The 27,279-nt window shown below is 48.5% G+C and overlaps 1 protein-coding gene across 4 annotated transcripts in view; it reads left to right on the top strand.

The window, feature by feature from the left end:
- Positions 1-561: 561 nt before the first annotated feature.
- cdv3 (carnitine deficiency-associated gene expressed in ventricle 3) overlaps positions 562-27,279 on the top strand; it is a 37,559-nt gene continuing 10,841 nt past the window's right edge. For all 4 annotated transcript variants that reach the window (XM_078414030.1, XM_078414049.1, XM_078414038.1 and 1 more), the window contains exons 1-4: positions 562-1,168; positions 13,925-14,001; positions 17,331-17,461; positions 21,221-21,380. In XM_078414030.1, the coding sequence (XP_078270156.1) occupies positions 644-1,168; positions 13,925-14,001; positions 17,331-17,461; positions 21,221-21,380 (893 nt within the window). In that variant the 5' untranslated portion in view covers positions 562-643. The remainder of the gene's footprint in view (positions 1,169-13,924; positions 14,002-17,330; positions 17,462-21,220; positions 21,381-27,279) is intronic.

Here is a 27,279-nt window from a genome sequence, read left to right as displayed (position 1 = left end):
GTGATTCCGGCGGCTGTGATTGGTGGTCACGGCCGTCAGTCAGTGGATAGGGGGGCGGGATCAGCCTCTCCCCTGGCCGCCATTGGAGTTTGGGGCCGTCAGTCAGTGTTGTGAGGGCGGGATCTGCTGTGTGACGCCTGTGATTGGAGACGGTGATCGTCAGTCAGAGGATTGGGGGGCGGGCTTTGTGGTCGTGATTCCGGCGGCTGTGATTGGCGGTTTGGGGGGGGCGGATCAGTCACTCCCCCGGCCGCCATTGGTGTTTGGGGCCGTCAGTTAGTGTTTTGGGGGCGGGATCTGCTGTGTGACGCCTGTGATTGGAGGCGGTGACCGTCAGTCAGTGGATTGGGGGCGGGGTTTGTGGTCGTGATTCCTGAAGTCCGTGATTGGCGGTCACGGCCGTCAGTCAGTGGATTGGGGGCGGGGTCTTGCAACTCGTTCGGTCGCCATTGGTGGCCAGGGCTGTCGGTCAGTAGATTGGGGGCGGGATCGTCTCTTTGAGCGCCTGTGATTGGCGGCGGCTTGGGAGAGGGTGTTTCCGGTTCCGTCGTGGAGGGGAGGGGCGGGGGCGGGCCGCACGGGGCCGGCATGGGCGCGCAGTGATCGGCCGGGGCGCGCGCGCCGTCTCCTGGTAACCGCCACCATGGCCGAGCGGGAGCACAAGAGCCTCGACGATTTCTTCGCCAAAAGAGACAAGAAGAAGAAGAGGGACAAAGGCAGAGCGGTGAAGGGGCCGCCGGCGAGAACCGTGGTGGCGGCAGCCGCCCCACCTCCGCCTCCGCCTCCGCCTCCGCCTCAGCCGCAGTCTCCTCCTCCCCCTCCCCCGTCGCCGCCACCACCACCTCCTCCTCAGCCCGTTGTCCCCGTGGTGGAGCCTGAGGCCTTGCCCGCAGAGCCCGCTCCCGCCACGGCCCCGCAGCACGACCAGCCCCAGCCCCAGGCCCAGGCTCCGGCTCCGGACACGGAGCAAGGACAGGCCCAGACCAACCAGGCTCAGCAGGCCCAGGCCCAGGCAGGCGCCGAGCAAGGCCCCGAGCCCACCCCGCCGCCCGCTGCTGCCGTCACCGCGGCCCCGGCCGCGACGGGCGGCATCAGGAAGCCCAGGAAGGAGAGAGAGCGGCTGGCGAAGGGCGAGAAGGACCAGGATGCGATGCAGGAGAGGCCCCGGGTGAGGAGGATGGGAGGGGATTGAGATGGAGGGGTGGTGGAGAGTGGGGGGGTAGGGGAGGAGGGAGTGTTGGATGTGGGAATAAAGGTGGAGTAGGAGGAGGAGGGGTGGCAGGATGGTGAAGGATTGAGGATGGTGCAATGGGGGGGAGGGGGGAATGAGGGGAGGAAGAGGGGAGGGGAGGTGGCGTTGGATACGGGGAAAAAAGATGGAAGGAGAGGAGAAGGAGGCGGGATGGAGGAGGATTGAGGATGGTGCAATGTGGGAGGGGGGGAGGATGAGGGGAGGAGGGAGGGTAGGTGGTGTTGGATGCGGGAATAAAGGTGGAAGGGGAGGAGGATTGAGGGTGATGCAATGGGGGAGGGGGAGGGGAGGTGGTGTTGCATGTGGGAAAAAAGGTGGAAGGGGCGGAGGAGGTGGCGGGATGGAGGAGGATTGAGGATGGTGCAATGTGGGGGGGGGGAGGATGAGGAGGAGGGAGGGTAGGTGATGTTGGATGCGGGAATAAAGGTGGAAGGGGAGGAGGATTGAGGATGATGCAATGGGAAGGGGGAGGGGAGGTGGTGTTGCATGTGGGAAAAAAGGTGGAAGGGGAGGAGGAGGTGGCGGGATGGAGGAGGATTGAGGATGGTGCAATGTGGAGGGGAGGTGGTGTTGGATGCGGGAATAAAGGCGGAACAAGAGGAGGAGGTGGCGGGGTGGTGGAGAATTGAGGATGGTGCAATGGGGGGGGGGAATGCAGGAAGCTTGAGAGGAGAAATGGAGGAGGAGGGAAATAAGATCCCCTCTCATCTTTCTAAATTCCAGTGTATACAAGCCTAGCCGCTCCAGTCTTTCAACATATGACAGTCCCGCCAATCCGGGAATTAACCTAGTAAACCTACGCTGCATGCCCTCAATAGCAAGAATATCCTTCCTCAAATTTGGAGACCAAAACTGCACACAGTACTCCAGGTGCGGTCTCACTAGGGCCCTGTACAACTGCAGAAGAACCTCTTTGCTCCTATACTCAACTCCTCTTGTTATGAAGGCCAACATTCCATTGGCTTTCTTCACTGTGGGAAGGGAAGGAGGGTGGAGGGGGGAAGGGGGGAAGGAGATTTCTTTGCCAAAAAGAAATGAAGAAAAATGACAAAACAGGAGGGGAGGGGAGGGGGGGGGGGGTGGTTTGAGGAGGAGGGGAATGGATGAAAAGGGGAGGTGGGGAGTGGGTGGCGAGGCCTAGGGTGGAGGGTTATGTAGGTGGAAAGGGGGATGGCAAGGCGTGGGGGAAATGGGAGGTTATGATGGGGTGGGGGGTAATGGGGGATTGAGGAGGAGCGGATGGTGGGAAGGGGGGGGTAGGGGATGATGAGGATGGGGAGAAGGGGGTGATTGTGGAGGGAAGGGGAGCAGGATGATGGTGAGGAGGGCAGGGGGTGAAGAGGGAAGGCGATTGAGGAGATAGGGATGGTTGATGGTATTGAGGATGGAATGTGGATGGGGAGGGCGCAGGAGATTTCTTTGTGAAAAGAGGCACGAAGAAGAAAAAGAAAGACCAAACCGACGAGGAGGGTGGAAGGGTGAGTGGGTGAGGAACGAAAGGGGGGGCATTGAGGAAGGGAGGAGGATTGTGGAGGGTGGAAGAGGGGTGTGGAGGATGGGTGAATGAGGGGATGAGGATGGTGGAATGCGGTGGGGGGGGGGGGATTGAGGAGGGGGGTGGGGGGGAGGTGATTGAGGAGGAGAGGGTGGATGAGATTTATTTGCCAAAAGAGACAAGAAAAGAAGAAAGACAAAACCAAAGATGGAGAGAGGGGGGAGGAGGAGATGGGATTGTGGTAGATGAGGCATATGAGGGGGGAGGGTAGGGTGGAGAGGGAACGAGGGTGATGAGGGCACCTGTGGAGGGAATGGGGAGGGGAGGGGAGGGCCATGGATGGAGTGGTGGGAGTGTCCGGGTGCGGACAATGCATGCATGAGGAGACGGGGGTGCGGGGTGAGAAGGGATCGTGGGGCGGGGGAAATGTGTGAGCAGACTCGTAATGATGTGGAGGTGGGTGCGGTGGGGATGAGAGGACGGGAGGGTGTTAACAGGAATGGGGGAGGGGGTGAGGATGGGGTATTTGGGGGGTATGGTGAAGGGTGGGCGAGGGGTTTGGGGACGTGGAGGCAAGGGAAGGGTGAGACAATAGGTGCAGGAGGAGGCCATTCAGCCCTTCGCGCAAGCACCGCCTTTCACTGTGATCATGGCTGATCATCCACAATCAGTACCCTGTTCCTGCCTTCTCTCCATATCCCTTGACTCCGCTATCTTTAAGAGCTCTATCTAACTCTCTTGAAAGCATCCAGTGAATCGGCCTCCACTGCCTTCTGAGGTAGAGAGTTCCACAGATTCACAACCCTCTGGGTGGAAAAGTTTTTCCTCGTCTCTGTTCTAAATGGCATACCCTTATTCTTAAACTGTGACCCCTGCTTCTGGAAGGGGTTTGGGAGGGAGGCTAGGTGGTGGGGTTTGAGGGTGAGAGGGCACTCGGGTGTGGGAAGATGTTTGCTGGTTCAGAGGGGAGGGATTTGTGGGGTGAGAGGAGGGGGAGAGGGGAGATGTGGATCCTTGTAGTACGACACATGGTGGGCTGGGATGAGGGGGGGTTGGGGGGTATGATAAGGGCTGGACTAGAGAATGGGGATGTAAGGGGGAGGATGGGCTGGGCTTGGGTGGGAAGGGCCCAGAGGGAGGGGTGCATGAGGAGTCTAGCGGAGGGGTGAGGATGGATCTAGGAGGGGTGGGGGCGAGGGCGAGGAGGGGCACGTACTAGTTGCAAAGAGGGTGGAGAGGGGAATGAGGACACAGACTATCGCCGACACCTGGCCTTGGAGGGCTGCCATTTACAGATGGGGTGATGCGAGGGTCTGGAATTGTATCCAGTCTTGAGAGTGGGTGTGGAGAGGAAATATTTTGTAGATGAGGGGAGGCGAGAGAGAGAGGGGGGCAGGAAGGTGAAAGTGGAACCTTGTATGGGAGGAATGATGGACAGGTAGACCCGGCAGGATTCATAAGTGATAGGAGCAGAATTGGGCCATTCGGCCCATCAAGTCCTCCATTCGGTCATGGCTGATCTATATCTCCCTCCTAACCCCATTCTCCTGCCTTTTTCCCCATAACCCCTGACACCCGCACTAATCAAGAGTGTCAATCTCTGCCTTAAAAAATATCCATTGACTTGGCCTCCACAACCTTCTGTGGCAAAGAATTCCACAGATTCACCGCCCTCTGATGAAAGAAATTCCTCCTCATCTCCTTCCTAAAGAAATGTCCTTTAATTCTAGGCAGATGGGACCAAGGGGAGAGGGAGACAAATCCAGGCAACTGGGGGCACAGAGTAGAAAAAAAGTGATGAAAGGAAGAGAATGGTGGGGGGGGGTCATATGTTGCCTGGCGAAAAATGTCTTTCCTTATATTGAAGATCCTTCCCATTTGTTATGGCTTAGTGCGGAGATTGGGCGGGTGAGGGAGGGAGAGAGAGGTAGAGGCTGGAAGGTGAAAAGTTTCGGGTCGAGGCCCTTCTTCAGATTGATGTCAGAGGAGGGGGCGGGACAAAGATAGGATGTAGACAACAGACAATAGGTGCAGGAGGAAGCCATTCAGCCCTTCGAGCCTGCATCGCCATTCAATGTGATCATGGCTGATCATCCACAATCAGTACCCCGTTCCTGCCTTCTCCCCATACCCCCTGACTCTGCTATCCTTAAGAGCGCTATCTAGCTCTCTCTTGAATGCATTCAGAGAACTGGCCTCCACTGCCTTCTGAGGCAGAGAATTCCACAGATTTACAACTAGTAGGAGACAGTAAAACTAGTGGGAGAACTGGGAAGGGGGAGGGGAAAGAGAGGGACAGAGGAACTAGCTCTGTCTCTCTCTTTCCCCTCCCCCTTCCCAGTTCTCCCACTGGTCTTCCTGTCTCCTACTACATCCTATCTTTGTCCCGCCCCCTCCTCTGACATCAGTCTGAAGAAGTGTAGGAAAATAACTGCAGATGCTGATTCAAATTGAAGGTAGACACAAAATGCTGGAGTAACTCAGCGGGTCAGTCTGCAGAAGGGCCTCGACCCGAAACGTCACCCATTCCTTCTCTCCAGAGATGCTGCCTGACCGGCTGAGTTACTCCAGCATTTTGTGTCTACCAGATATGGGAGGGATTGTTTATGTGATAGGAGCAGAATTAGGCCCATCAAGTCTTCTCCCACCATTCAATCATGGCTGATCTATCTTTCCCACTCAACCCCATTCTCCTGCCTTCTCCCAATAACCCCTGATATCTGTTCCTGTACCTGTGGAGGATTGGGGGGGGGGGCTGATATTGTGAGGGGGGGGAGAGATTTATTTTTGGGGGGTGCCATGTGCGCTGGTAGGTTGAGTCAAGCCTTGGCTGTGGGGTTTAGAAAGGACGGTGTTGTTGATGGGAACGGAAGATGACACAGGAAGCATCCTGGTGTGTGTGGGGGGAGGGGGGGGCAGAGGAAAATAAATGTTCTCCACATCGCTGGTTTTGCCTTTGCCCTTGCTGTTGGCCATTGTACATTCCAGCTGTCTTAAGTGCTTCCTGTTCCTCTATGACGTTTTTGCCTTTAACATTTTGTCTGATTCCCTTAGACACAGGTCTCTCACCTGGTTTTATAGCGGTGCGGAGCCACACTGCATTTGTACATTTTGCCTCTGTGGCCGACGCATTTATTGCATCTTGTGTATTAATGCAATCATTTCTTAGCTGCTTACTTTTGTTTTGGTCAGCTGAAATATTCTTAACCAGTGCAAAAGGGCTGGGACATGGGAGTGTGAGAACTATGTCCCTTGGGATTGGAATACTTGGCTGGTCAGACCTCAAATGTTTAAAGACATGGTTAATATGTCTGTTAACTGGAGACCCTGTGTCGGAAGTCGGGGGAGAGAGAGAAGCTTGTTAATAGAACCATAGGTTTAAGGTGAGGGGAAAGATTTAATAGGAACCCGAGGAGTAACTCTTTTACGCAAAAGGTTGGTAGGAATGTAGAGCGAGTTGCTGGAGGAGGTAGTTGAGGCAGGGACTATCACAACGTTTAAGAAACCTTTAGACGGGTATATGGATAAATACCCGTCTAAAAAAATGGGTTTTTAAGGTGGGTATTCACAGGGAGACCTTAAAAATATCCATTGACTTGGCTTCCACAGCAGTCTGTGGCAATGAATTCCACAGATTCACCACTCTCTGACTAAAGAAATTCCTCCTCATCTCCTTTCTAAAGGTTTGTTCTTTTATTCTGATGCTGTACCCTCTGGGTCCGAGACTCTCCCACTAGTGGAAACATCCTCTCCTCATCCACTCTGTCTAGGCCTTTCAATGAGGTCCACCCTCATCCTTTAAACTCCAGCGAGTACAGGCCCAGTGCCATCAAACGTCATCATATCTGAACCCCGATAATTCCTGGGATAATTCTTGTAAACCTCTCCAACATCAGCAGGTCCTTCCTCAGATATAATGTCACCTCCCCCAATAACAGTGATAATGATAGAGTAATGATGTTGAATGTAAAGAAGTGAAGGCAGTCATTGTTAGATATTTGTATGTGTGTGACCTCTGAGATCAAGCCTTGTGTTAGGAGCTGCACATAAAATTATGACTGAATATTCTTATTTCCGGCACTGAGACAGCTGCAGGTGGCCAGGCCTAAAGTCGTGAACAATAACCTTTTTTGTCTAGTTTTCATCGCTAGCTGCTACCAGTTAATCTAACCACCTGTCACTCATAAATCAAGCTTGTCCGTATCCACCTGTCACTTAATAAAGGCAAGATGCTGGAGTAACTCAGCGGGTCAGGCAGCATCTCTGGAGAACATGGATAGGTGACGTTTCACGGAGTGCTGGAGTAACTCAGCGGGTCAGGCAGCATCTCTGGAGAACATGGATAGGTGACGTTTCACAGAGTGCTGGAGTAACTCAGCGGGTCAGGCAGCATCTCTGGAGAACATGGATAGGTGACGTTTCACAGAGTGCTGGAGTAACTCAGCGGGTCAGGCAGCATAGAATCATAGAAAATTGGTGCAGGAGGAGGCCCTTCGAGCCAGCACCGCCATTCATGGTGATCATGGCTGATCATCCACAATCAGTAACCTGTGCCCAACTTCTCCCCATATCCCTTGATTCCACTAGCCCCCAGAGCTCTATCTAACTCTTAAATTCATCCAGTGATTTGGCCTCCACTGACCTCTGGCAGAGAATTCCACAAATTCACAACTCTGAGTGAAAAAGTTCCTTCTCGCCTCAGTTTTAAATGGCCTCCCCTTTATTCTAAGACTGTGGCCCTTAGTTCTGGACCCTCCCCAACATTGGGAACATTTTTTCTGCATCTCGCTTGTAATTTTATATGCCTCTATAAGATCCCCTCTCATCCTTCCAAACTCCAGTAAATACAAGCCCAATCTTTCCTCATACGACAGTCCCGCCATCCCAGGGATCAATCTCGTGAACCTACGCTGCACTTCCTCAATTACAAGGATGTCCTTCCTCAAATTAGGAGACCAAAACTGTACACAATACTCCAGATGTGGTCTTACCAGGGCCCTGTACAACTGCAGAAGAACCTCCTTACTCCTCAGTAAGACGTCACCTATCCATGTCCTCCAGAGATGCTGCCTAACCCGCTGATTTACTCCAGCACTCTGAAACGTCACCTATCCATGTTCTCTAGAGATGCTGCCTGACCCGCTGAGTACAGGTTTGTAGGCTAATTGGCTTTAGTAAGTTGTAAATTGTCCCTCGAGTGTGTATGCTTGTGTAAGTGGTGATCACTGGTCGGCGCGGACTCGGTGGGCCGAAGGGCCTGTTCTCGCGCTGTATCTCTAAAAGTTTTTAAAAAACAGTTTCCCATGAAAATGGCTAACCCTATCCCTTTGGCCAAACAATGGGCAGGCTAGCTTTCTCTTTTTGGGGGAAAATGGCTGACATGATTTCTATTTTTCCTTAGTCATCACATCAGTGAATTAACTGTTGATGAGTCGCAGAATGTGGGAGATCATGACATCCGTTGTGCCTGTTTGTTTTTTAAATTTTTTAGAGATACAGCGCGGAAACGGGCCCTTCGTCCCACCGGGTCCGCGCCGACCAGCGATCCCCTTTTTATTAACACTGTCCTACACCCACTAGGGACAATTTTTATATTTATACCAAGCCAATTAGCCTACAAATCTGCACGTCTTTGGAGTGTGGGAGGAAACCGAAGATCTCGGAGAAAACCCACGCAGGTCAAAGGGAGAACGTACAAATTTGGGTCTCCGGCGCTGCATTCGCTGTAAGGCGGCGACTCTACCACTGTGTCGCCGTAACCGCCCTCTTTGAAAGAGTGACAAACTGTTGGAGGAACTCAGCGGGTCAGGCAGCATCTCTGAACACACGGGTGGTTGTATCTGGTCGAGTCCCTGAATCAGGACTAAGTGGAGAGGGATTGTTGGGCAAGTACGGGCCCAGGCCGCTGCGGAGGCCAAGTCAATGGGTATTTTTAAGGTGGAGATTGACAAGATTCTTGATTAGTGCACGTGTCCAGGGGTTATGGACAGAAGGCAGGATAATGGGGTTGAGAAGGAAAAAGAGATCAGCCATGATTGAATGGCGGAGTAGACTTGATGGGCCGAATGGCCTAATTTTGTTCCTATCACTTATGGCAATGCGGGTTGTACATTTAGCTTTTGTAACTAACGTTTTGTATTTGTGCATACGTTTCTTAGCTGCGTCCTTTTTTTTCTGCTCAGACAAACCGGGATGGTGATTCTTCCCACTTTGCTACTCCAGAGAGCTGTAATGGTTTAGTCATTGAATTCATTCAAAGCCTGGATCAATTGTTTGCTTCATCAGTGTAACTGAGGGATTGGGCAAAATGCAGGGAAAATGGAGATTAGGTCATGAACTAGGGCCACCTACTGCTCTTGTATTCTCATGAATTCGAATTATAAATACACCAGGCTAATTGATGCCACGATCTATAAAATGTGCTGTGTTGTTGAGGGTAGGCATTCCGCTGCAAGTCACCCGATCCAAAGACTAAATGTGTAGGCAGGAACTGCAGATGCTGGTTTACACTGAAGATAGACACAAAATGCTGGAGTAACTCAGCGAGACAGGCAGCATCTCTGGAAAGAAGGAATGGGTGACATTTTGGGTCAAGACCCTTCTTCTGCAGATAAGATTAGTTTATTGTCACGTCTACCATGGTACAGTGAAAGGCTTTTGTTGCATGCTAACCAGTCAGCAGAAAGACATTATATGATTACAATTGAGTCATCCACAGTGTACAGATACATGATAAAGGGAATAATGCTTAGTGCAAGGTAAAGACCGATTAAAGATAGACCGAGGGTCTCCTGTGAAGTAGATAGTAGCTCGAGACCATTTTCTAGTTATTGATATAGGCACAGTTCCATATTTATCTTGTTACCGGCGCCATGTTTAACAAAATAAAGTTTTCAGAATGTAGCTGTTAAATAGATTCAATAATGACATTGGAGATTTCTGGACAGGCACCTGGAAATGCAGGAAATGGAGGCATGTGGATTTTGTGCAGGCAGAGGAGATTATTTCAACTTTGCGTCATATTTGACACGGACATTGGGGGCTGCAGCCTCTGTTCCTATGCTGTACTGTTCGATGCTATAACAGAAGGGCGGCACGGCGGCAGAGTTGATGCCCTACAGCACCAGAGACCCTGGTTTGATCCTGACTGCGGATGCTGTCTGTACGGAGTTTGTACACTTTCACTATGACAGCGTGGCTTTTCTCCAGGTGCTCCGGTTTCCTCCCACATTCCAAAGATGTGCAGATTTGTAGGTTAATTGGCTTGTGTAAATTGTCCCCAGAGTGTAGGAATGAACTAGTGTACGGGTAGATTGTTGGTCAGCACGGACTCGGTGAGCCGAATGGTCTGTTTCCATTCTGTGTCTCTAACCTAAAACTAAGATTAGGGAAAGCAGTGAATGTGGTGCACGTGGATTTTTGGTGATACCGTACTTCAATAAATTTCAACATGAGGGCCGTTCCCACGTTGTCACAGGACTCTGCCTGTGAACAGTTTATGATCCAAGTAGTTTGCAGAAGATGCCTGCAGCAGCCAGTAAATCCATCCCGCCAGTCTCCCAAACGCTTCCTCGTATGCACCCCCTTTACACAAGTCAGGCGTTTATCCTCAGGAATAGTAGTGGAATTAGGGCATTCGACCCATCGAGTCTACTCTGCCATTCAATGATCTATCTTTCCCTCTCAACCCCATTCTCCTGCCTTCTCCCCATAACCCCTGACACCCGTACTAATCAAGAATCTATCTCTGCCGTAAAAATATCCACTAACTTGGCCTCCACAGCCTACTGTGACAAAGAATTCCACAGATTCACCACCCTCTGACTAAAGAAATTTCTCCTCATCTCCTTCCTAAAAGAATGTCTGCTAGGGGAGGCCTTGAAGTGTGCAAAACTAAAGCGTGTAATTTGTTGACATGGTTTGAAAATTACTTGACAGACGAAATAGTTGGAGAAATTAGGTCTTTTTTTGGTTAGGGACAACTAGAGTTATCAATGGTTTGGTCTCCGCTACTAGTTTAGAGATACAGCATGGAAACAAGCCTTTGGGCCCACCAAGTCTGCACCGACCAGCAATCCCCGCACACTAACCTATCCTACACACACACATGAGGCATAAAGTTTATAATGACACCAAGCCAGTAAACCTCAAGACCTACATCTTTGGAGTGTGGGGGGAAACTGAAGATCTCGGAGAAAACCCACGCAGGTCACGGGGAGAACGTATAAACTCCGTACAGATAAGCACCCATAATCAGGTTCGATCCCGGGTCTCCGGCGCTGTAAAGCAGCAACTCTACCACTGCGCCACTGTAACAGTTTAGAATTTGCCAACTATACTAAACTGGGCAGTATTACGGGAGGAGGCCAAGAAGCCTGAATTGAGCAAGTGAATAGAAACCTGGCAGGTTCAGTATAATTTGGATATCATTTACCCGATCTAAACGCATTGCTTCATGTTGCTCTACGCAAAATGTTCAGTGTATAAAATCATGAGAGGAATATATTGGGTAGAGTCTCTTCCCCAGAGTAGGTGATTCAAGGACATGGGTTTAAGGTGAAAGGGAAAAGATTTAATAGGAATCTGGGGGGTAATCCTTTCACACGAAGGGTGATGAGCGTGTGGAACGAGCTGCTAGAGGAGGTAGTTGAGGCTGGGACTATCCCAATGTTTAAGAAAAGACAGGTACATGGATAGGACAGGTTTGGAGGGATATGGACAAGTGTAGCTGAGACATGGTGGTTGGTGTAGGTAAGTTGGACTAAAGGGCCCGTTTCCATGCTGTGTCACTGACTTCCACGCAAACTTCACTTGCGCCCTTCTGAAAGCTATATTTATCCCTGTTGCTGGTTTCTGTATTGTTTCGTCTGATGATTATTCCATATGTTCCTGAGTTCAGGCCATTAATATGTCCAAACGAGTGATCTCATAGCCAGGATTGTCTCCAATGTACACCTGGGCTGAGGCTCTAAGGCGCTGGTCAGACCACATTTGGAGTATTGTGAGCAGTAGTGGGCCCCGTAACTGAGGAAGGATGCGTGACCATTGGAGAGTTCGTCAGTGATAGGAGCAGAATTATGCCATTCGGCCCATCAAGACTACTCTGCCATTCAGTCATGGCTAATTATCTCTCCCTCTCAACCCCATTCTTCTGCCTTCTCCCCATACCCCTGTACCAATCAAGAATCTATCTCTGCCATACAAATATCCATTGACTTGGTCTCCACAGCCGCCTGTGGCAATGAATTCCATAAATTCCACAGAGGGTCCAGAGGAGGTTTACGAGAATGATCCCAGGAATGATTGGATTAACATGTGAGCGGTTGACGGCACTGGGCCTGTACTCTCTGAAGTATAGAAGGACTGGGGGGGGGAGGGGGCCACATTGAAATTTACCAAATAGTGAGCGGCCTGGATAGAGTGGATGTGGAGAGGATGTTTCCACTAGTGGGAGAGTCTAGGACCAGAAGCCATAGCCTCAGAATAAAAGGATGTACCCTGAGAAATCCAGGAAAAATTTCTATAATCAGAGGGTGGTGAATCTGTGTAATTCATTGCCAGAGAAGGCCGTGGAGGCCAAGTCATTGGGTATTTTTAAGCTGCTGATTGACAGATTCTGGATTACTAAAGGTGTCAGGGCAATTCTGTGGAATTCTCTGCCTCGGAAGGCAGTGGAGGCCAATTCTCTGAATGCATTCGAGAGAGCTAGGTAGAGCTCTTAAGGATAGCGGAGTCAGGGGGGTATGGAGGAGAAGGCAGGAACAGGGTACTGATTGAGAATGATCAGCCATGATCACATTGAATGGCGGTGCTGGCTCGAAGGGCCGAATGGCCTACTCCTGCACCTATTGTCTATAATGCGATATGGAAAGTTGGGCGTTATTTTTATCTCACTTTTTTGTACTTGGATGCTTCAAATCACAACTCAACAGGAGGCATTGCCTCTCATTGTTTAATTTTTCATATAGCTTTATTTTCTATGTTGCCTACGGGGGTCTCCCAGCTGGGAACCATTTTAATTACCCTTCTTCCCCTCCCCTCCCACACTGACCTTTTTGTCCTAGGCTGCCTGAGTGAGCCCATACGTAAATTGGAGGAACTGTTATTAGTTTATTAGACAATCGGTGCAGGAGTAGGCCATTCAGCCCTTCGAACCAGCACCGCCATTCACTGATCATGGCGGATCATCCACAATAAGTACCCCGTTTTCCGCTATCGTTAAGAGCTCTATCTAACTAACTCTCTTGAATTGTCACTTGTAGCTTTTGTGTGCTAGCCAGTCAGCAGAAAGACAATACATGATTACAATTGAGGCATTTACAGAGTACAGATACATGATAAGGGAGTAACATTTAGTGCAAGGTAAAGCCAGCAAAGTCTGAGGGTCACCCAAGAGGACAATAAAAGTTATTCTGATTCTGAAGAGGTAGTAGTTCAGCACTGCTCTCTGGTTGTGGTAGGATGATTCAGTTGCCTGAAAACAGCTGGGAGGAAACTGGGAAAAACAGCACCTCATTTCACTTGGGTAGCTTGTAACCCAGTGGCATTCAATTGTCTAATTTTAAGTAATTCCATTTTACACTTCACTGCATCCTTGCCCCCTTCCCAAGTAGTTTTACTAGTTCCACGGTTCACCACTTTGTGCTCTCGAGATCACACCTTCCCTCGCTAACAATGGACTCTGCATTTAGCTGACCCTAATCAGTACTAGTCTTTTCTCGCCTCCAGCTCTTCCCCCACCCCCACCCCTACTTTCAGTCTGAAAGAGTCCTGACCCGAGGCATCACCCCTCCTTTTTCTCCAGAGATGCTGCCTGACCCGCTGAGTTACTCCAGCACTCTGTGAAACGTCATCTATCCATGTTCTCCAGAGATGCTGCCTGACCCGCTGAGTTACTCCAGCACTCTGTGAAACGTCATCTATCCATGTTCTCCAGAGATGCTGCCTGACCCGCTGAGTTACTCCAGCACTGTGAAACGTCACCTATCCATGTTCTCCAGAGATGCTGCCTGACCCGCTGAGTTACTCCAGCACTCTGAAACGTCACCTATCCATGTTCTCCAGAGATGCTGCCTGACCCACTGAGTTACTCCAGCATTTTCTACCTGTTTTTACTGATTGATTCTCTATAAAATAATGTTTTCAAGTGCGTGAACTAATCTTTAGATCTATTACAGGAGGATGAGGAATGGAAGGAGTTTGAACAAAAGGAAGTTGATTATAGTGGTTTAAGAATCCACGCCTTACAAATCAGGTGAGTAAAAAACCATTAACCACTCAGCCTTTGGTTAAAAGGAGACATCTTCACTCTGCGTAACCATAACTACAAAGATGTAGACTAAATTCTACATGTATAACTTATGAACAAATCAGGGCCGATAACAGTTTAGTTTAGCGTTTAGTTTAGAAATACAGCACGGAAACAGGCCCTTCGGCCCACTGAGTCCGTGCTGACCAGCGATCCCCGCACATTAACGCTATCCTACACACACTAGGGACAATTTTTACATTTACCAAGCCATTGAACCTACAAACCTGCACGTCTTTGGAGCGTGGGAGGAAACCGAAGATTTCGGAGAAAACCCACGCGGGTCATGGGGAGAACGTACAAACTCCGTACAGACAGCGCCCGTAGTCGGGATGGAACCCGGGTCTCCGGCGCTGCATTCGTTCTAAGGCTCTACCGCTGCGCCACCGTGCCGCAGGACGGGTAGAGTCCATAATGGCCCATTGTTGGCTGGGGCAGATGTGCACCCAATGTTCTATTACAATCTGGTTGTTTCATGTCACTATTATTGACAACTTTTCAGTTTCAGGTTTATTAGTTATTTAATTTAATTACTTGTTAAATGCCTCATCTGCCGTGGTGTGTTTGAACAACTGCCCCATCACTCGTCCAGTTTCTGAACTCCTTCAGTCCTCTGCCCTGATCTTGCTGCTACCCTAACCCCTGTTTATTCCTGTGTAGCAAGGAACTGCAGATGCTGGTTTACACCGAAGATAGACATAAAAAGCTACAGTAACTCGGCAACTCTGGAGAAGAAGGGTTGCGACCAGAAATGCCACCTGTTCCTCTCCTCCAAAAATGCTCCCTGACATGCTGAGTTACTGCAGCCTTTTGTGTCTATCTCCTATTTATTGCCATTCAGTGGTCAAGTCGTCGGTTACTTCCATCTGGAAGTCAAGGCAAATGTGGGTCCCTTGAAGACAGAAGCAGGGGAATTTATTATGGGGAACAAAGAAATGGCAGATGAGTTAAACCGTTACTTTGGATCTGTCTTCACTGAGGAAGATACACACAATCTCCCAAATGTTCTAGGGGCCGGAGAACCTAGGGTGATGGAGGAACTAAAGGAAATCCACATTAGGCAGGAAGTGGTTTTGGGTAGACTGATGGGACTGAAGGCTGATAAATCCCCAGGGCCTGATGGTCTGCATCCCAGAGTACTTAAGGAGGTGGCTCTAGAAATAGTGGAAGCATTGGAGATCATTTTTCAATGTTCTATAGATTCAGGATCAGTTCCTGTGGATTGGAGGATAGCAAATGTTATCCCACTTTTTAAGAAAGGAGGGAGAGAGAAAACGGGAAATTATAGACCAGTTAGTCTGACATCAGTGGTGGGGAAGATGCTGGAGTCAATTATAAAAGACGAAATTGCTGAGCATTTGGATAGCAGTAGCGGGATCATTCCGAGTCAGCATGGATTTACGAAGGGGAAATCATGCTTGACAAATCTACTGGAATTTTTTGAGGATGTAGCTAGGAAAATTGACAAGGGAGAGTCAGTGGATGTGGTGTACTTCGACTTTCAGAAAGCCTTCGACAAGGTCCCACATAGGAGATTAGTGGGCAAAATTAGGGCACATGGTATTGGGGGTAGGGTACTGACATGGATAGAAAATTGGTTGACAGACAGAAAGCAAAGAGTGGGGATAAATGGGTCCCTTTCGGAATGGCAGGCAGTGACCAGTGGGGTACCGCAAGGTTCGGTGCTGGGACCCCAGCTATTTACGATATACATTAATGACTTAGACGAAGGGATTAAAAGTACCATTAGCAAATTTGCAGATGATACTAAGTTGGGGGGTAGTGTGAATTGTGAGGAAGATGCAATAAGGCTGCAGGGTGACTTGGACAGGTTGTGTGAGTGGGCGGATACATGGCAGATGCAGTTTAATGTAGATAAGTGTGAGGTTATTCACTTTGGAAGTAAGAATAGAAAGGCAGATTATTATCTGAATGGTGTCAAGTTAGGAGGAGGGGGAGTTCAACGAGATCTGGGTGTCCTAGTGCATCAGTCAATGAAAGGAAGCATGCAGGTACAGCAGGCAGTGAAGAAAGCCAATGGAATGTTGGCCTTCGTAACAAGAGGAGTTGAGTATAGGAGCAAAGAGGTCCTTCTACAGTTGTACCGGGCCCTGGTGAGACCGCACCTGGAGTACTGTGTGCAGTTTTGGTCTCCAAATTTGAGGAAGGATATTCTTGCTATGGAGGGCGTGCAGCGTAGGTTCACTAGGTTAATTCCCGGAATGGCGGGACTGTCGTATGTTGAAAGGCTGGAGCGATTGGGCTTGTATACACTGGAATTTAGAAGGATGAGGGGGGATCTTATTGAAACATATAAGATAATTAGGGGATTGGACACATTAGAGGCAGATAACATGTTCCCAATGTTGGGGGAGTCCAGAACAAGGGGCCACAGTTTAAGAATAAGGGGTAGGCCATTTAGAACGGAGATGAGGAAGAACTTTTTCAGTCAGAGGGTGGTGAAGTTGTGGAATTCTCTGCCTCAGAAGGCAGTGGAGGCCAGTTCGTTGGATGCTTTCAAGAGAGAGCTGGATAGAGCTCTTAAGGATAGCGGAGTGAGGGGATATGGGGAGAAGGCAGGAACGGGGTACTGATTGAGAGTGATCAGCCATGATCGCATTGAATGGCGGTGCTGGCTCGAAGGGCTGAATGGCCTACTCCTGCACCTATTGTCTATTGTCTAAAACCAGCAACCACAAACCGTGATTTTAGACTTTAGAGATGCAGTGCGGAAACTGGCCCTTCGGCCCACCGAGTCCGTGCCGACCAGCGATCACCCCCCTCGGATCTCCACGCTGTATCTCTACAGTCTTAAGATCAAGATGCCCCACTAATCTTGTCTGTTTAATCCATACCCCTTATCTAAACTATATCCCTAATTTGCCTGCGTTTGCCCCATATCCCTTATCTAAGCTGGTGCCATTTGCTTGTTTGGCCTATATAAACCTTTCTTATCGATATACCTGTCCAATGGTCTTTTAAATGTTGTTATAATACCTGCCTCAAAAACATAATCTGGCTGCTTGTTCTATACACCCGGAACCCTCTGAATGGAGAAAAGTTGTTCCTCGGGTTCCTATTAAATCTTACCTCTCATCTTAAACCAATGTCCTCTTGTTCTTGATTCCCCAATCTTGCGTAAAAGACACACTGTGCATTCGCCCTCTCTATTCCTCTCATGTCTTGTATTATTTAAGTGCACGTCAATTCATACCTCGTGTAAACTGCTTGGATTCTCTGAACGTTAGCTTCATGTTAGCTATTACTAACTCTAGTGATGAAAGGGAGGAGGAAGATGAGAAGAAAGAAGATCAAGACGAGGATGGGGAGAATGTCTCGTACAGAGAAGACCGGACCATTGGACCGTGGAACAAGATAACACCAGTGCAGGCACCCGTCGCTGTGGGTAAGCAGAGACATGGAGAAATGACATCTAAACAAGACTCTTACTCCTGTGTTTCCCCCACTGCTTGCTTGCCAATTGTTCAGAATCACCAACTTGTCTGTACTATTATGGCACTATTATGGCATAGGGTGCCAAGTAATTATAATCTGTACTCTTTACCGATTATTGTGAGCAGTTTTGGACCCCACATCCGAGGAGGGATATGCTGGCGTTGGAGAGTGTTCAGAGAAAGTTGCAGAACTAATATGCTGGCGTGGAGAGGAGGTTTACGATAATGAACCCCGGAATGATTTGGATAACTTATGATGAGCGTTTAACAACACTGGTCCTGTACTCGCTGGAGTTTAGAAGGGGTGGGGGGGGGGGGGGGCTCATAGAAACTTAACGAATAGTGAAAGGCCTGGATATAGTGGACGTGGAGAGGATGTTTCCACTAGTGGGAGAGTCTAGGATCAGAGGACACAACCTCAGAATAAAAGGACTTAGCTTTAGCAAGAAGATGAGGATGAATTAAATCTTTTCCCTTCTCACTCTCTCTGGAGTTTTGATTCCCCTACCATGGTTAAAGATTCTGTGCGTTCGCACTATCTATTCCATTCTTGTTTATATACACCTCTAAGATTACCTCTCAGCCTCCTGTGCTCCAGGTCCTGGTCTTTCATCTGATTTCCATTGCTGTGATAATTCCTTTTCCCAAGGCATGTTGTTTGGAAATCATCTCCATGTTGCTGGCCCTGGTAAAGGCAGCAGTACAATTAGTTCAAATCCACTTCAGTACGGTTCCCTTGCACCTAATTACCAAATGCCTCTCACCAGTGTAGTATGGACACAGCATGGACAAGCTAGATGCAGGGAAAATTTTCCCAATGTTGGGGGCGTCCAGAACCAGGGGTCACACAGTCTAAGAATAAAGGGGAGGCCATTTAAAACTGAGGCAAGAAGAAACTTTTTCACCTAGTCATGAATTTGTGGAATTCTCTGCCACAGAAGGCAGTGGAGGCCGATTCACTGGATGAATTTAAAAGAGTTAGATAGAGATCTAGGGGCTAGCGGAATCAAGGGATGTGGGGAGAAGGCGGGCACGCGTTACTGATTGTGGAAGGTTAGCCATGATCACAATGAATGGCGGCGCTGGCTCGAAGGGCCGAATGGCCGCCTCCTGCACCTATTTTCTATGTTTCCATGAAACTGGCCCTTCGTCCCACCGAGTCCATGCCGCCCATCGATCACCAGTTCATGCTCGTTTTACTTTTCTTTCTTTCTCCGTGCACACTTCCACTACCTGCTCAGTTGAGGCAACGTACAGAGGGCCAATTAACCTACAAACCCGGGCGACTTTGGGAAACCGGAACACCGAGAGGAAGCCCACACGGACACAGGGAAATCGTACAACACCCCCCCCCCCCCCCCCCCACACATACATACACACATACACACACAGCGTCTGAGTTCTGGATCAAATCGGTGTCTCTGGCGCTGTACGCCTAGCTGTAACAGCTGTGTCACTGTGCTGCCCACAGTTAAATTTAAAGAACCACAATGGAATTTTCTAGTGCTTAAAATTATTTGCGGGGTAAAAGGACATATTTGTATGTGGGAAGCTTTGGGTGGTATCTCCTGGGGAACAGTATCAATGCGCTCATTCACATTGCTTTTAAAAAATAAAAATAAAAACTCCTATTTTTGCTAATCTGTTAAACATTCCCTGAGCAGAAAAGTAAGAATAGTTCTCCAGGGCTTATTGTTACTTTGTAAATTATCAATCCTGTCCCTAGTTCTCTTCAAATCTAAAGGAGGCTACTCAGATTCTAAGAAAATAACTGCAGATGCTGGTACAAGGGGAAGGGGAACTTTAGATAGTTCCTCTGGTCCTCCCTTCCCCTCCTCCTTCCCAGATCTCCCTCTATCCTCCTGTCTCCACCTATATCATTCCTTTGTCCCGCCCCCCTGACATCAGTCTGAAGAAGGGTCTCGACCCGAAACGTCACCCATTCCTTCTCTCCCGAGATGCTGCCTGACCTGCTGAGTTACTCCAGCTTTTTGTGAATAAATCTACTCAGATTCTGTTTAGTTTAGTTTAGCGATACATCGCGTAAAAAGGCCTTGTGGCCCACCGGGTCCGCGCCAACCAGCTATCCCCGCACACTAACACTGTCCTACACCCACGAGGGTCAATTTATACATTTACCGAGCCAATTAATCTACACACCTGTACATCTTTGGATTGTGAGGGGGAAAACTGAAGATCTCGGAGAAGACCCATGCAGGTCACGGGGAGAACACACAAACTCGGTACAGACAGCACCCGTAGTCGAGATCGAACCCGCATCTCTGGCGCTGCATTCGCTGTAAGGCAGCAACTCTACCGCTGCGCCACCGTGCCGAACTGTTCTTCCTCATTACTACAGAAAAGTGTACAGCACAAGAACAGGCCCTTCGGCCCACAATGCCTGTGGTGTACATGATGCACTCGCTGTCCTCTGCATTTAAACCCCCCCCTTAAACCTTGCCCCTCACCTTAGAGATATACCCGCTAGTATTAGATTTTAATATCAGGCTTCTGAATGGTCTTTAAGGTAGAGCATTGTTTGATTCACCTCTACCCCCATTGCGGACATTGGACTTTGTCTCTGGAACTGATGCGCTACAATAGAAGCATTGAAAATAGGTGCAGGAGGAGGCCATTTGGCCCTTAGAGCCAGCACTGCCATTCACTGTAATCATGGCTGATCATCCACAATCAGTAACCCGTGCCTGCCTTCTCCCCATATCCCTTGATTCCGCTAGCCCCTAGAGCTCTATCTAACTCTCTTTTAAATTCATCCAGTGAATTGGCCTCTGGCAGAGAATGCCACAAATTCACAAGTCGCAAGTTTCTTCTCACCTCAGTTTTAAATGGCCTCCCCTTTATTCTTGGACTGTAGCCCCTAGTTCTGGAATAGACACTAAATGCTGGAGTAACAGCGGGTCAGGCAGCATCTCTGGAGAGAAGGAATGTGTGACGTTTCGGGTCGAGACCCTTCTTCAGACTGACTTCATGGGGGGGGAAGATAGATAGATAGATAAGGAAGCATGAAGGTGTCAATGGGCCGTGGTCTACTTCTGCTCCAATGATCTATGAACTTCCTACAAATGGCTTCCAACAATTGTTTTTAAATAACCAGCTAAGATGTACTTTTAATTTAATTGTATATTTAATTAAATTTAATTTGTATATGAGGTGAATAAAACCATGAGAGGAATAGATCAGATAGATGCCCAGAGTAGGGGAATCGATGTGTAACTTATTCACACATAGGGTGGTGGGTGTATGGAAAGACTTGCCAGAGGAGGCAGTTGGGGCAGGGACTATCCCAATGTTTAAGAAACAGTTGGACAGGTACATGGATAGGACGGGTTGGAGGGATGTGGACCAAGCGCAGGCAGGTGGGACTAGTGTAGCTGGGACATGTTGGCTGGTGTGGGCAAGCTGGGCTTTGGTTGTGGGAGAGAAGAGATGGTCTTGGCATCATGTTTGGCACAGACATTGTGGGCCGAAGGGCCTGTTTCTGTGCTGAACTGTTCTATGTTCTACGTGTAGGTGGGACATGTTAGGCAGGTTGGGCCGAAGGGCCTATTGACTCATTGTGCGACTAGGACTTATGAATTTATAATCTAATTATTCTTCTCATTATTATTTTGTTATTGTGTGTGTTTTTAAAAAAAAAAGTGAATAATGTTTGAAAGATGACATTCTGTTCAACCCGCCTGTGATTTCAGTGGAAGAGGTCCCGGAAGTGAAACCTACTGGTGTGTATCGCCCTCCTGGTGCCAGGTTAGGTAACATCAGGCGAACCCAGTCACAGGGACCACCCGAGATCTTCAACGATGTACAGTTTCCATCCCTGCAGGCCTCGGCCAAGCATGTCGAAACTAGAAAGTAAGGTTCTACCTTCCACTTACTGTCTGCTTTTGCCTGCCTGCCTGCGTGCCTGAATGCTGCATTTTGTTTAAAGCATTTTTAACTCTTGACCAAAAAAACTCAATGTTTTTAGGTGATTTTTGTTTTTCCATGAGGATCTTCAATATTAGTTAAGGTAGACACACAATGCTGGAGTAACTCAGCGGGTCAGGCAGTATCTCTGGAGGGAAGGAATGGGTGAGCTTTCGGGTCGAGACCCTTCTTCTCGACCCGAAACGTTACTGCAACATTTTGTGTCTACCTTCGATTTAAACCAATATCTGCATTTTTATTTCCTACTCCTTCAATTTTAGTTATTTTATACTAGTTTATTTAGTTAATTCTCACGTGCACTGTGAGGTACATTGAAAAGTGCAGGTGTCAGGGAGTACGGGGAGAAGGCAGGAGAATGGGGTTAGGAGGGAGAGATAGATCAGCCCTGATTGAATGGCGGAGTGGGCTTGATGGGCCGAACGGCCTAATTCTGCTCCTATTACTTCTGACCAAAGTGTTTTAGTTTAGAGATATAGTGTGGAAAAAGGGCCTTCGACCCATCGGGTCTGCACTGACCAGCGATCCCCACACATTAACACTATCCTGTGCACACTAAGGACAATTTACATTTACGCCAAGCCAATTAACCTACAAATCGGTACACCTTTTGAGTGTGGGAGGAAACTGGAGATCCTGGGGCAACCCACGCAGGTCACAAGGAGAACATGCAAACACCGTATAGACAGCATCCAGTCACGATTGAACCAAGGTCTCTGGAACTGTAAGGCAGCCCTCTATTGCTGCGCCTCTGTGCTGTCCCCTTTTTGTTTAAAGCATTTTTAACTCTTGACAAAAAAAAATGTTTATGGGTAATTTTTTTTTTCTTACAGGATGTTCATTTTCAGTTCTTTTACCAGTTTAGTTAATTGTCACGTGTACCGAGGTACAGTGAAAAGCTTTTGTTGCGTGCTAACCAGTCAGCGGAAAGACAACACATGATTACGTGAATGACGTTTAGTGCAAGATAATGCCAGTAGAGTCCGATCAAAGAGTCGAGGGTCTCCAATGAGGTGGATTGTAGTTCAGGACCGCTCTCTCTGCTAAAAACATAGGGACAGTAATGAATGGTTCGATGGTGCTTTGTCACAGTTGCAACGACATGGTTAAATTCTGGAAAATGTAATGAAAAAATAGGGACAGTAATTAGACAACCTGCAATTTGTGGAATTATCTGCCACAGAGGGCAGATGAATTTAAAAGAGAGTTAGTTACAGCTCTCGGGGCTGGTGGAATCAAGGGATATGGGGAGAAGGCAGGCACGGGTTACTGATTGTGGATGATCAGCCATGATCACAATGAATGGCGGTGTTGGCTCGAAGGGCCAAATGGCCTCCACCTGCACCTATTTTCTGTTTCCAGGCCACATTTTGGAGGTTGCACAATTAATTCTATTTTTAGTTTATTTCCCGCTGGGTTTTTAACCGATTTCTAGACCGGTAGCCTGCCATTTGTTCAGAAACATTGTACGTGAAACTTGCGGGTTATACCGTCCACTCTTGTCCACTAAGAAAGTGTCGTCATGTTTCTTGGATTATCTCCAACAATATAAACATGTCTAATCTTAAGTTCAGAGAGGTTTCATAAGTTCACCTTATAGCAGCAGAATTAGGCCACTGGGCCCATCAAGTCTACTCCGCTAATCAATCATTGCTGATCTATCTCTCCCTCCAAATCTCCTGCCATCTCCCTGTAAACACTGACATCCACACTAATCAAGAATCTGTCAATCTCCACCTTAAAAATGCCCACTGACTTGGCCTTCACAGCCGTCTGTGGCAATGAATCCCAAAGATTCACCACCCTCTGGCTAAAGCAATTCCTGCTCATCTCCTTTCTAAATGTACGTCCTTTTATTCTGAGGGTGTGCCCTCTGGTTCACGACTCTCCCACAAGTGGAAACTTCCACATGTCCATTCTATCCAGGTCTTTCACTACTCGGTATTTAAGGTTTTCCATTACATTTGATGCAGCATGGACTAAGCAAACATTCAGTTAGAAATCAGTCAGGGCAGCAGTGAATGGAAATGCTTGTGGGTAATTGATGGAGTATCTAGGTACAGAGACAGGAAACTGGGCCCTTCAGCCCATGGAGTCCACGCTGACCTGCGATTGACCTGCCCTTTGGCCCACCGGGTCCGCGCTGAGATCCATGCATAATAACACAATCCTACATACAATAGGGACAATTTAACATTTATACCAAGCCAATTAACCTACAAACTTGTGGCAGTAAGCTGGGGATCTCAGTGAAAAACCCACGCAGGTTACGGGGAGAATGTACAAACTGCGCACAGACAGCACCCATAGTCGGGATCGAACCCGGGTATCTGGCGTTGTAAGGCAGCAACTCTACCGCTGCACCACCTTCTCTCCAGAGATGCTGTCTGACACCGCAGTCTTCAATGAATAACACATCCTGGCCTCGTCATTCCTGACCCAGCCATTGGTACACATGCCTTAGGAAATAAATAATTTGGGCGGTCACGGTGGCGCAGCGGTAGAGTTGCTGCCTTACAGCGAATGCAGCGCCAGAGACCCGGGTTCCATCTCGACTACGGGTGCTGTCTGTATGGAGTTTGTACGTTCTCCCCGTGACTGCGTGGGTTTTCTCCGAGATCTTCGGTTTCCTCCCACACTCCAAAGACGTGTGGGTTTGTAGGTTAATTGGCTTGGTAAATGTAAAAATTGTCCCTAGTGGGTGTAGGATAGTGTTAGTGTGCGTGATCGCTGGTCGGCGCGGACCCGGTGGGCCGGAAGGGCCTGTTTCCTAAACTAATCTAAATTAGGATTGCTTTCTCTGGAGTGTCAGAGGCTGAGGGGAGGCGTGGTTGTGCACAAAATTGAGAGGCATCAATAGGGGAGGCGGTCAGAACGTGGAAATGTCAAAACCTGAGGGCATAACTTTAAGGTGAGAGAGACAAATTTTAAGGAAGATGTGCAGGATGGGATTTATTTTCGCACAGTACGGTGGGTGCGTGGATTACGCTGCCTGGGGAGGTGGTGGAGGCCGATAGAACAACGTGTAGGAAGGAACTGCAGATGCTGCTCTAAACCGACGATAGGCACAAAAAGCTGGAGTAACCCAGCGGGACAGGCAGCATCTCTGGAGAGAAGGAATGGGTGACGTTTTGGGTAGTCTGAAGAAGGGTCTCGACCCGAAACATCACCTATTCCTTCTCTCCAGGAATGCCGCCTGTCCCGATAGAACTGTAGCATTTCATAGGCCTAGATAGCACATGGATATGGAGGAATATGGATCACGTGCATGCTGATAAGATTAGTTTTGTCTAAGCGTTTATGTTCGCATAGACATTGTGGGCCGAAGGACCTCTTTCTGTGCTGTACTTTTCTGTGTTCCATGTCCTTGTCTCCCTACATCATGGATAACTTTTCTTCCAAGTGCCAAATTCTTGGGGCGGGTAAGCTGCACCCTGATGGCTTGCAGTGCTCTCTGCCTCTGTACTGCATTCTCCGCTGCAAACGCCAACTCTCTTTTGTTTGCTTGTCTGTGGCATTTTATCTGTAAATGGACTCGAGCCAATTCGCTCTTGACCTTCGTTACTCTTATCTTTTCAGCTCTCTCCCAAGTTTGAGTCAGAGTCATACAGCAGAGAAAGGGGCCCTATGGCCATGCCTACCAAGATGCCCACCTACACTATTTCCACCGCCCCTCGCGTTTGGCCGGTATCCCTCTAAACCGTTCCTACTCCTGTACTTGTCCAAATCCTCTTAAATGTTGTTCTTGTACCTGCCTTAACTACCCCCTCTAGTAGCATGTGTATCCACCACCCGCTGTCTGGAATAAATTGCTCCAGTTCTTATTAAATCTTCCCTCGCATGTTATTCCCTTTATCATGAAATCTTTCTTTGCATGTTATTCCCTTTATCCTGTGGACTCCTTGATTGTAATCATGTTTAGTCTTTTCGCTAATTCGACAGCACACAACAAAAAAGAAAATCTCTGTGTCTCGGTACACGTGTAACTCCCTGGTCCACTCATCCCTTCCCACCCAAACCACCCCTTCCCCAGGTACGTTTCCCTGCAACCGCAGGAGATGCAACACCTGTCCCTTTACCTCCCCCCTCAACTCCATCCTAGGACCCCGACAGTCTTTCCAGGTGAGGCAGAGGTTCACCTGCACCTCCTCCAACCTCATCTACTGTATCCGCTGTTCCAGGAGTCAACTTCTCTACATCGGCGAGACCAAGCGCAGGCACGGCGATCGTTTCGCTGAACACCTCCGCTCAGTCCGTCTCAACCAACCTGATCTCCCGGTGGCTCAGCACTTCAACTCCCCCTCCCACTCCCAATCTGACCTTTCTGTCCTGGGCCTCCTCCATTGTCAGAGTGAGGCCCAGTGCAAATTGGAGGAACAGCATCTCATATTTTGCTTGGGCAGCTTACACCCCAGTGGTATGAACATTGACTTCTCTAACTTCAGATAGTCCCTGCTTTCCCTCTCTATTCCCCCCCCCCTTCCCAGTTCTCCCACCGGTCTTCCTGTCTCCGACTACATCCTATCTTTGTCCCGGTTCATCCCTTGACATCAGTCTAAAGAAGGGTCTCAACCTGAAACGTCACCCATTGTGTATGGAAGTTGGGATCACAAGGATCTAAGGAATAGGGGTAGAATCGGGCCATTCGGCCCATCAAGCCTACTGCGCCATTCAATCGTTGGCTGATCTGTCTCTCCCTCCCAACCCCATTCTCCTGCCTTCTCCCCATACCATCTGACACCCGTACCAATCAAGAAGTGTCATGTTGCAATTGTACAAGATTGTAAGTTTGCTCATGGAGTGTTGTGTTCAGTTTTGGTCGCCTTGCTTTATAATAATAATAATAATAATAAATTTTATTAGGCAGACTCATGGTCCATTAGAATACACATACAGTACACAGTATATACATATAAAATTAAATTAAATTAGAAAAGGCAACAATACCAATGTTTCCACATAGGTGACAGGTATGAAGGATGTTGTCAGGACTTGAGGCCCTGAGCCACTGGGAGAGTTTGGGCAGATTAGAATTATTCCATGGAGCGCAGGAGGATGGAGATGATCTTACAGAGGTATATAAAAGATCACGAGGGGAATAGATTGGGTGAATGGACTGGCTCTTTTACCCAGAGCAGTGGAATCAAGAACCTGAGGATATAAGTTAAGGTTTTAAGTAGGAAAGAAAGCTGCAGATGCTGGTTTAAATCGAAGGTAGACACACAATGCTAGTTTAATGTCCATATGTCAGAATGAGCATTAAAATAAGAATTGAGTTTGAAAGAGCGGAGTAGTAGAATTTCACCATTCCTTTTAGCATCATAGTAGGTCTGATATTCAACTCATTCAAATTTGTGACTCGGGACTGAAACATTAATTTTGATAATTGTCGAGCTTTCGTGTTCCTACTTTAGCCAGTTTAGTAATAAACTATAATAACTGAGTCCATGTCGACCAGCGATCCTCGCACATTAACACTATCCAATACACTGGATAATTTTACATTTAACCAATTAACCTGCAAACCTGTACGTCTTTGGAGTGTGGAAGGGAACCCAGAGATCTCGGAGAAAACCCACGGGGAGAACGTACAAACTCCGTACAGACAGCACCCGCAGTCGGGATGGAACCCGGGTCTCCGGCGCTGTGAGGCAGCAACATTCTCCTGCTGCACCACCGTGCCGACCTTACAATCTCCATTATACAGGTGGTCTGTCGAACTGTGCCTGAGGAAACATAGACAATAGGTGCAGGAGGAGGCCATTCGGCCCTTCCAGCCTGTACGCACCGCCATTCATTGTGATCATGGCTGATCATCCACAATCAG

This window comes from Rhinoraja longicauda, chromosome 2 (assembly GCF_053455715.1).
Source record: "Rhinoraja longicauda isolate Sanriku21f chromosome 2, sRhiLon1.1, whole genome shotgun sequence".
NCBI classification, from domain to species: Eukaryota; Metazoa; Chordata; class Chondrichthyes; order Rajiformes; family Arhynchobatidae; genus Rhinoraja; species Rhinoraja longicauda.
The sequence above is the reverse complement of the archived record's forward strand: the minus strand, read 5'-3'. Positions and strand labels throughout refer to the sequence as shown.